We start from the raw sequence: 10,936 nt of genomic DNA, 5'->3' as shown, positions 1-10,936 counted from the left end.
ACCTTGCGGTTGGCGCCTGACTTGTAACCACTGCGCTACCAGAGCTCCTTTTTTCTGATTAGAGCTGTCCAAACTTGGTATTCCAGAAACACCCAAATTACTAACCCTTATTTATCTCTATCCTCAGGGCTCCTCTAAAATGGTATTTACTTGCTCCAACTATAAGATGTCACCTTCACATATGCTAATTTAGAATGCCTAGCTCTCAGGACCAAGAACCAAGTCCATAAAGTACTTTATAAATTCCCACTCTGCCCAGGGCAACAGAGGAGAAAAGAAACAGACCTGGGAGCTCACTGATAAGGTTTTAAGAAGGAAAAGACAAAGGTCTTTTGAGATAAGAGTTACAGTTTGAAATTACCACTTGGAGACAGTATCAGGGACTCAATAGCAAATTACAGAATCCTATGGTAACAGTGCCAACAATAACAGCTATCAAATACAGCTTAAAATTCAACTAAATATTGATTTAATTAACAACATATTTTTATTAGCTGTTCAATATTAATAATATAGGGCTTTCAAAAATTCATGGAAAAGTTCTGTCATCTTCCAACTCCATTTTTCCATGAACTTTTTGAAGCCACTGCATAGAATAATAGCTGTCATTATTGTTGTTGTGTGCTGTGGAGTCGGTTCCGACCCATAGCGAACCTATACAGGGTTTCTGAGGCTTATGGGAGCAGAACACCTCATCTTTCTCCTGTGGAACAGCTGGTAATTTTCGAACTGATGACCCTGAGGTTAGCAGCCCGATTCATAACCTCTGCGCTACCAGAGCTCCGTCATTATTATAAACAGGTAGTAAATACAAATAAATTCCAACAAATGAGGAAGGGCCTGGGAAGCTATAAATACGACAGACTCTAAAAGTTAGCCAACTTACATAATCATTTTGGAATTAGGACAAGGAGTTTTAAATGTGCGTCCCTGGATGAGTCACATAGCCTACGGTCGGGCAGTCTGAACCCATTCAGATGTACCCTGGAAGGCCGAACTGGTGATTTGCTCTGATCACAGCCCTGAGGCCCCTATGCTTTCCCCTGCACACGTGGGGTTTCCCTGAGTCAGAGACAACCCAATGGCAACTCAGCCAACAGTGTGTTAGGGAGGATGAGTAGAAATGGGCAGAATTCAGACAGCTTACACAACTGGAGGGTTTAGGTAGGTAGGTGGCCATGAACAGACCTGAAAATGGACCATCACTTTCAAAAGACATTTTCATCGAATGCTGACCTGAGACAACCATGGGAAGTAAGAATGAGACAAAGGGAATCAGTCAACTTTTGCCTTGTGTTTGACAGGCTAATAACCTTCATGCTATGGGGTTTGCTAATCTAAATGAGAAAGGGTGTTTGGGTGTTCAAAGGTCTGAGTTGTTTTTTTTTTAACGTCCGTGTTTAAAAATTGATACAGTGTTTCTACATCAAAAGGGCAATAAAACAAGTTCTAACAAGTTAACGTCTTTGCAACCTACCATCTGTAGAAGTTCAATAATTTTGCAGGAACATTCCGGTATGTGTCGACAACGTCCACAAAAACAATATCATGATAGATGCTGCTTTCCTCCCTCAGTAAGGCATCTTCCTCGTGGAGATTAGTTATATGATCAAGAAGTCTTTGAGGACGAGAATGAAGGTTTTTCAGGAGAGTATCACCTTCTAAAAGGAAAAATGGAGAAATTGCGGAATAAGACCCTGAACTTCTAGTAAGATGCACACTAAGTCATTTTCCAAAGTCATCTAACAGCTCTTAGGAGCTCTGAGGGGGGTAAACAGGAGCTCTCATCCTTTGCTAGTGGGGGAACAAATGGATACTTTGGGAAAGCAATTTGGCAACAGCTAGTTAAATGCTGTAGGGTAAGCACCAGACTGCTAACCACAAGGTCGGTGGTTCAAATCCACCAGCCACTCTTTGGAAGCCCTATACAGAGTTGCTATCAGTTGGAATAGACTTGGTGGCACTTAACCACAAGTTAGGGTCAAGTTGTGTGTACTGTAGAGCTCAGCGAGTTCAGCTTTAGATATCTCCCTAGAGAAACTGTTTCATGGTTCAGGGGAATGAATATTTACTGCAGCATTGTTTGGCTGTGGGGCCTAGAAATCTGCATTTTCAACAATCACTTCAGGTGAACAGGTGGAGGACACACTACCTTGTGAGAAATACAGGCCTAAATGATGACCTCTGGGATCCTTACAATTATCACATTCTATTGCACCATCTTTTCAATTTTAATTTAAAGTTAAAGATACACAAATTAACACCTGAAACAAAAGCAAAGTAGTTTAAATTTACATTAAAAAGAAAATGGTGAGGACTAGAGTGGAGAGTGAAGTGTCCAGCTGATAAGAAGAGAGGGCATATGCATAAGAACACCCACACTTGCAGATAATACCCAATTATCTGGCTTCAGTGACTGGATGATCAGAGCTCAACCAGAAGAAGAAAGAAGAGGAAAAAAAGAGTAATCTGATACAATTTGATGAACTTGACCTACACCTATGGATGCAGTAGCTCAAAAGAGGAAACAAATTTTACAGCAAGGATCATTCCCACCCCCTCCATACACAGAGTAGACAGGGATGGGCAACTTGGATGTTGACTATTCAAAATGGGGGTGGGGCGGAGGCAGCTACAAAGGCAAGAAGTGACTGGCTTACAAGCTTTCAAGAGGGAACCTAGATCCAGAGGGCCTGGAGGAAGGTAGAATCTCCATTGAGTAGTATCCAATCTGTCTAGGCAGCGCTGATGAAATGAAATGCAGGTAGGTCTCTTGTGATACAATAGTGAATAATTGTTACCAGGGCTAATTGTGAGGTTGGAAATGTAAAGGTAGACATTTTATAGGAGTGGAGGTCCCTAGGACCATCAATGGAGAAGAGTGGAGAGTGGGACCATACCCAGAGCTGAAGCGATGCCTGAGATGGAGGCAGAGATGATGACATGGAGCGATGGAGCAGCTGGGGTCTTTAGATCCAGAGAGGGAAAGGGGCTGTGTACTGATGACTTGGTGGGGGGATGTGGGGGGCAGGCTTGCAGGTTTAGAGGTGGGGCCTAGAAATTTGCATTTTCAACAATCACTTCAGGTGAACAGGTGGATGACACACTACCTTGTGAGAAATACAGGCCTAAATGATGACCCCTGGGATCCTTACAATTAGGATATACCCTTACAAAAAGGATATACCCTTTGGTTGGTTGATGATGCATGGAGGGGATTGTAACCATGGCAATGAAACGATATACGATAGAATGAATGTAAAACTAATGTTCTCCCATGTAAACTATCACATAATTCACAATAAAACATTAAAGAAAATAAAAAGGAAAATGGTGCACAATGATATCAGAAAACACAGGAAAAACCAAGGTACTGCCAATGAGTTGATTCTGAGTCTTAGCTGTGTGGGGAGAACTGAGATGAAATGCAGGCCCTTTAGCCTGATGGTTACACATTTCACTTTGGGGTGCACAGATCTAAAATTCTGAGTACAAATTAATGTGCATGCGTGTGTGTTTTTAACCTGATGATCTGTCTGGCACCTTTTAAAAGAATCATATGATTTTCAGCCTCTCAAACTTTGAAAAACATCACAATCCATCTAGGGAGATTGCTGAAACAGACTTCCAAAGTTCCAACCTTAAACATTCCACCTAAGATCAAAAACAAGACAAGGGCATCTACTGTTGCCATTTCTATTTAGACTGTCCTGGAGGCTCTGGTAAGGACAATTAGATAAGAACGGAAAGGAAAAGAAAACCGGGCATCCAGACTGAAATAAATTCAGCAACACCTCAGTCTCCAGATCAATACAGTGGACCCTGGTGCGGGGTGGGTGGGGTTCTGTTCAAGTCCCTCCCTAAAATGGCACAGGATTTGTAGATAGCCAGAGCAGCCCTCCCTCACACTTAAATCACCTCTAGACTACTCCTAATACTGAATACAATGCAAATCCTACATAAACAGCACTTCCTACTCCTTCTGGGCCGTTGACGGATTTCTTTGGCTACTTTAAATCCTGTTTTGTTTCTTTTTCCTGATTGGACAGATGAGGAATCCATAGATACAGAGGGTCAACTGTATACAAAAATCAACTGGGTTTCTATTGTTGTTGAGTGCCCTCAAGTTGGCTCCAACTCACAGAGACCCTACAGATGAGAAGCGGGTGGTAGGTTCAGTCAGTGTTTATCCAATAGAGCCACACCAGGACTCCAGCAGTGAGCTACCCAAAATGAAACACAATCCCAGTTACAACAGTATCAGAAAAAAAAAAAAAAAACGTTAACAAAAGTGCAAGATAAACAACGAAAACTACTGAAACATCATTGAAAGAAATGGAAAAAAAGATCTAAATCAAAGGAAAGACATCCTGATGTGTGTTTATCAACTGGTGACTTAACACTGCAGACTGACCTCAGTGTTTCTGAATATCCTAGCAGGCTTTCCTTACAGGAATTGACAAGCTGAGTCTAAAATTCATATGGAGATGCAAGAAACTCAGAATAGCCCCAACAATCTTCAAACACTTGGGAATTCAGACTGATTTCCAGACTTACCACAATGGAATAGTAATCAAGATGGTGTGATACTGGTACAAACATACTTCTACATGTTTGTCAGAAACACAGTATATGTATAATCAATTGATTTTTAACAAAGGTGTGCCAAGAACATTCCGTGAGAAAGAAAAATCTTTTCAATCAATGTTGCTGGGACACCTGATACCATGTACAACACAGTGAAGTCACATCCCTACCTCACACCATACACAAAAATAACTAAAAATGGATTGAAAACATATATGTAAGAGCTAAAACTATATTACTCTTATCGGACATAAAGATCTTTCTCCAAGGAATAGATATTTTTTCAAGGAAGATCCATTAATGGCATTACAGCCAATAAACACAAAAGTGTGACATCATTAGCCAACAGGGAAGCGCAAATCCAAACCACACTGAGACACCACATCCAGTAGGATGGCTACACTAAGAAGGATGGGCCGTGCATTGGAAAGACAGAGAAACTGGAGCCCTGGCACTCGGGTGGGAATAGGAGTGGCTGCTTTGGCCAACAGTCTGGTAGTTCCTCAAATGGCTAAACCAGGGTTGCCATATGACCTGGCATTCCATTTTTAGATATTTGCCATTTGAATTGCGTTGCTCTAAAATGTGTGTCAACTTGCTAGGTTAGGTTCTCAGTGGTGAGGCAGGTAGTTAGGGGATGGCCAGATGTGGTAGCGGAACAGTAATTCCCCAGGATGAGATGTGACCAACCAGTAGGAGCATAGGGTGGACCACACTACCCTTATCCTGTCACTCCCTGGTCTGATGCGGAGCTAAGGGAATTTCCCAGGGATGTGGCCTGCAACATCCTTTATCTGCATAAAGCTAAAGGGAGAGAGAAGCAAACAGAGAAAGGGGGGGGCTACTATCACAAAGAAGGACGAACCAGGAATGGAGTGTGGCCTTGGCCTTGGCCTTTTGTCCGGGGACAAAATCCCTGCGCTGTGAAGCTCCTGTTGTTAAGTGCTGTTGAGTCAGTTCCGACTCACAGCCGCCCTGTATGATTCCAAGGCAGAGTTTGTGGGTTTGAACCACCCACCATGTGGTCAGCAGTCTCGTGCTTATCCTATAGCACCACCACAGGATTGTTAGATCCACGGAGAGATCTAGGCCAAGACATCAGGAGATTTCTAAGAAATCTTGGTCCTACAGATGCTTAATGAAGACAAAGTCCTTTCCCCAGAACCCACAGAGAGAACAAATCTCTCCTCAGAGCTGACACTTTGAATCTGGACTTCCAGCCTCCTAACTTGTGAAAGGGTAAGTTTCTGTTTATTAAAGCCACTCACTTGTGGTATTTATATTATAGCAGTAATGGATGACTAAGACAGTATTTATCCAAAAGAAATGAAAACATACGTCCACGCAAAAACTTGTTCATAAACGTTCATAGCAGCAGCATTCAAAATAGCCCCAAAGTGGAAGCAACCCAGATGTTTACCTACTAGTCAGTGGATAAATATAATGTGGTATGTATATGTCTGTGCAATGGGACATTATTCAGCCCTGAAAGGTGAAGGACTGACTGGAGCTACCATGTAAGTAACTCTGAATACATCTTGGTGGAGAAAGAAGGTGGTCAGTGTAGATGACACACTGCAGGATTCCAGGGTTCCACTCACTGGGATCCCCACAGCAGGCAAACCCACGGGGTCGGGAGGTAGGGAGTCAGGGAAGGAACTGCTGAAGAGGGGGTGCTTCTTTGTGAGACAACGGAAGTGTTCTGGACTTAGGTATTGGTGTTGGTTGTAGAATGCTGTGAATAACCCACAGAATTGTACATTTTAAAAGGGTGAATGAAATGGCTGGCATGAGTTGAATCTTAAAAACAAAAAACCTATTATTTTTTTAACCCCATCGTTATGTCAAAGTATGATGTCAGACAAGGCACATGAGATTCATCCGGCTTTTCAAGTTACAACTAACACTTACCCTGAATCGTGTAAATAAAGCCTCCTGCAACTCCCTCCACACCTTCCATGAATTCATGAGGCAATGTGCCTGGCCCAGCCTGAACGAATGAGAACAGAGACAGACACTCAGCGGCTTCCTTTACTAACAGCACTTTGATCAGATTTTTTAAATGATGGAACAAAAGTCCTTATCTGCCTCCAGTCAATAGACTCACTACGACATTCATGCACTGCAGGTGGAGTGTATCTGGCTGGCAGGGGGCACTTTCAGTCTCTGCTACTTAACAACAGTACTAAACACACACACTATGGTCACAATTCCAACATATGCAGAATCATGGGCTCTAGAAAACCAATCTCGTTTTATCCCCCAATCCCACCCCTTAAAAAAAAAAAATCATTACCGTATTGGATTTGTTGGAGAATGAAAATTCCCATGAGTTGAAATTTATCTAGACACATTTTTAAGTTAGGTTACCATGCAGAGAAAGCTCCTGAAATGAGCAAACAGAACTCTCCTGACGACTGCTGTTCCTCTCTTCACTCAGAGCTCACCCAACGTTCTACCTGTGTGCGCTGCCCACCAGCAGGCACAGCTACCATGCTGCAGGCTGCATGGGGCCAACAGTCTTTCTACTAGAGCCTTAGGGAATCAAGGCTAATGCCTCACTAATCTTTCAGCAGGGATGTACTGCACAAAGCACTGTTTTATGGTATGTAGACGGACAGTTTTCTGAGGTAAGCATCATTTAATTTACAACAGCGTCTGTAGCTGAATGCTGAGGAAATTCATAAAGGTGGAGGCTGGATTCCAATCATACGGTCTATAAAACATTGCATACTCTAAACTTTTAATTGTATATGCTATTTTTTTACTTGTCTAGAACTTGATATTTTTCTTATAATTTTTTTTTTTATTAACATCTCTCTAAAAGGCTGCAGTGTGGCTTTTAATTTGGTTTTTAGATTTATAATCATCATCACTTGCTGGTGAGAGCAGGATGAATTGAAAACTTTCAGCTCTATGCATGTATAATGACAACTTTTATTTGCACATGGGGTTTCTTAGAACAGGCGACAAAGTTACCTACTTAAAGAAAATAAAGATTAGCTGAGTGTTTAAGCTATTTTGGGCCTCTACAACTATATTTATGCACTAACAGATTACTGAAGTCCTGGGGTGGCACTGTAGGTTAATGTGCTCTACTGCAAAGCCATTTAAACTGCAAGGTCGGCAGTTCAAATTCACCAGCTGCTCCTCGGAAACCCTATATAGGGTTGCTATAGGTTGGAACCAACTCGACGGCACTTCACAACAACAACAACAACAGGTTACTGGAATCTTTGTATTTGAGCCTAGTCCTCAGTTCAGCTGTAAACTTATATCCTCCTATGCAACCAAATCAAATACTTAAGAACTCAGGCACACTTTGGGTATTATTAAATTTCCTAAAATACAGAAACCAAATAAAGGGGAAACGAACAAAAAACCGTAATTAAATTCCATAAAAAGGTTTCCCTTTTATAAAGCACTTTTCATACTACAGGATGAAATCCTAATACTTTAACATGGTCACAGGCTAAGGATGTAACTGTACATTAATCCGTGCATTTGGTTGGTAACTTTCCTCCTCATCAGCACAGCACCATCCTGGTGTGGCGCTGTGGGTTAATGTGCTGGACTGCAATGTCGGTCTGAACTGCAAGATTGGTAGTCCAAGCTCCTCAGCCGCTCCTCGGAAATCCTATACAGGATTGCTAGGATTGGGCACTGACTCAAGGCCACTTACCACCAACAACTGGCCTACTTTGCTCCCCACCCCCGCCCAGGTTTACAACAGGTGTGCAGTAAATATTATTGAATTATATGTCAAACTCAGGAACTCATCCATGTGAGCAAGGTAAATATTTAATGAAAATACACTACGTTTGTGCATTTAAATGCCAAGTGCTTTCCTAATTATTAGACCAGAGGATCAAGGCAAATGATAAATTGTGCTTATAACACCACCCCATGCAAAACTTGTTTATTTAAAGTTCATCGTGTTTCCCTAGATGTAGTTGTTTATTTTTCATGTACTGTGAAACTATTTTGATTTTGAAGCAAATATAAATAGATGAAAATATGAGGCAGAAACCCTAGTGTTACTTCAGCGATATAAATAAGAACAAGTACTCTATCTACTTCCGAGTGTTGTTGCTGATAGTGTTTCAACTGACATTTGACTATCCAGGCGAGGCACTGAGGCTCTGAAATACCACTGAATTAGTACTCTTCAAGAATGGGACTTACTCAAACTTTAAAGCTGGACTGATCTTAAGTTATATATTCACTAATGTTGAAATGTACAAAATCATATTCACACTTGAGTTTTTAGTCTATAATACAGGAGTCCTGGCTGTGACGCTGTGGGTAAATGCACTAGACTGCAAAGTTGGTTTGAATTCCAAGGTCAGTTCAAGCTCACTCACCAGCCATTCCTAGGAAGCCCTATACAGGGTTGTTATGGATTGAGCAACCCTGTACAGGGTTTCCAAGGAGCGGCTGGTGAATTTGAGCCACCAACCTTGCAGTTCAAACTGACCTTGCAGTCCAGTGCTTATCCTACAGCACCACATCACATGCATTCGGATGCTAAACAAAGACAGCATTTCCCAATGATATAAAAGTAAAAAAAAGGGACCCAAAATACAGGGCGACTTACAGCGATGACTCTGAGGACTCCCCCTCCATCATTGACTGTCACTTTGTGAAGATTCCGTGACACAAGGCCTTGCAGGTCTTGGCTCTCCCACACAATTGTGCCTTCAAAGCTCTTTTGGGGAGAAATAAACAGTTGATTTCTTTATTGTCATTCAAATTAAATTTTCTTAGACATAGTTGAAAATTTTATCCTACACACTAGAACAACCTTTATGAACATTTGTTGTTGTTGTTAAATGCTGTGGAGTTGGTTCCAACCCATAGTGACCCTGTGTAGAGTTTCCAAGGAGCAGCTGGTGAGTTTGATGCACCAACCCTGCAGTTTAAACCGACTTCACAGTCCAGCGCATTAACCCACAGCGCCACACAGAACATGTACCGGTCATTAAAACACTAAAACTAAAACCAGTCATGGAGAGTCTATTCTCACTGTACCAGAGGCAGTTCCTCTTACGGTGGTTCCCAGCCACCTTGGCCAACCGTCTCACCACAACATGGAACACCCACGAGTGTGGACATTGACCCACGGGCAGTCACTGGGGGGCTAAATACCTACTAAAATAATGTGAGGCATGTTTGGGGGCTAAACGCTTATTTTTCTCCAGCGCTGTGTTTTTTTATGTGAAATGAAATCCCCAAAGTGAAAGAGAATTTTTATTTTGATACACATTGTCAAACTACTTTTCAAAAGCAATTTATGTTAATTTATAAACCTATAAGTAACTGACGAGAATGCCAGTTGCATTGTGCTCTCTACCTGTCATCTTAGGTGCTGTCAAGTTGGCTGTGACTCACAGCCACCCTATAGGGCAGGGGTAGAGAGTGTCCTGTCCGCGGGCCCTCAAAATCATTGCCTTTGGCCCTGCCAAGGCAAGTGCACTTCCAGCCATTCAAATATAGCAGGCTAATGTTTTTAATGTGTACAGTATATGAATTATGTTATAATAATCCAAATGGCCCTTGGCAGAAAAAAGTTTCCCCACTCCTATATGGGGTTTCCAAGCAGATGGGTTTGAACTGCCAATTTTGCAGTTAGCTTTTCAGTGCTCATCCTATAGTGCCACACCAGGACTTAACTTAGAAAGCTACAGTTTCAAAGCAAGCTAGATCTCCCTCTCCCTCCCACCAAGTTTGATATGGAGTCCTAGTGTGGTGCTGTAGGATAAGCACTGGACTGCAGTTTTGTTTGAAATGCAAGACCGGCTGTTGCAATTCACTAGCTGCTCCACAGAAACCCTATACAGGTCGCCATGACTTGAAATGGACAGTTGTTGTGTTTTGAAGTACCGCTGAGTCAGTTCTGACACATAGCGACCCTGTACAGGGTTTCCAAGGAGCGGCTGGTGAGCTTGAACTGCTGACCTTGCAGTTCAAACGGATTTGCAGTCTGGCGCATTAACCCACAGTGTCACACGAGGACTGCTGAAATGGACTAGGTGGCATGAAACAACAACATTGTTTGATACACATTTAAAGTCAGATTTAAAAAGGTCTTGTGCAGATTTGCCTAATGCGATACGTGGCTTGATTTCTTGACTGCTGCTTCCATGAGTGTTGATAGTTGATCCAAGAATGAAGTCCTTCAATCTTTTCTTCATTGATAAGAATGTTGTTTATTGGTCCAGTGGTAAGGATTGTTGTTTTCTGAGATGTAATCCATACCGAAGGCTGTGCTCTTTGATCTTTATCAGTAAATGTTTTAAGTCCTCTTCACTTTCAGCAAGCAAGGTTGTATCATCTGCATATTGCAGGT

The 10,936-nt window shown here is 42.0% G+C and overlaps 1 protein-coding gene across 1 annotated transcript in view; it reads right to left on the bottom strand.

Annotated features, from left to right (window-relative positions):
- The window catches only part of B3GALNT2 (beta-1,3-N-acetylgalactosaminyltransferase 2), an 84,371-nt gene that overhangs the window by 8,495 nt on the left and 64,940 nt on the right, over positions 1-10,936 (bottom strand). Inside the window, exons 6-8 of the mRNA XM_006868584.1 lie at positions 9,185-9,295; positions 6,499-6,577; positions 1,478-1,661 (exon numbers count right to left, since the gene is read on the bottom strand). Of these exons, the coding sequence (XP_006868646.1) occupies positions 1,478-1,661; positions 6,499-6,577; positions 9,185-9,295 (374 nt within the window). The remainder of the gene's footprint in view (positions 1-1,477; positions 1,662-6,498; positions 6,578-9,184; positions 9,296-10,936) is intronic.

Source organism: Chrysochloris asiatica, unplaced genomic scaffold (genome assembly GCF_000296735.1).
Source record: "Chrysochloris asiatica unplaced genomic scaffold, ChrAsi1.0 scaffold00119, whole genome shotgun sequence".
Taxonomy (NCBI): domain Eukaryota; kingdom Metazoa; phylum Chordata; class Mammalia; order Afrosoricida; family Chrysochloridae; genus Chrysochloris; species Chrysochloris asiatica.
This window is presented reverse-complemented; position numbering and strand designations above follow the sequence as displayed.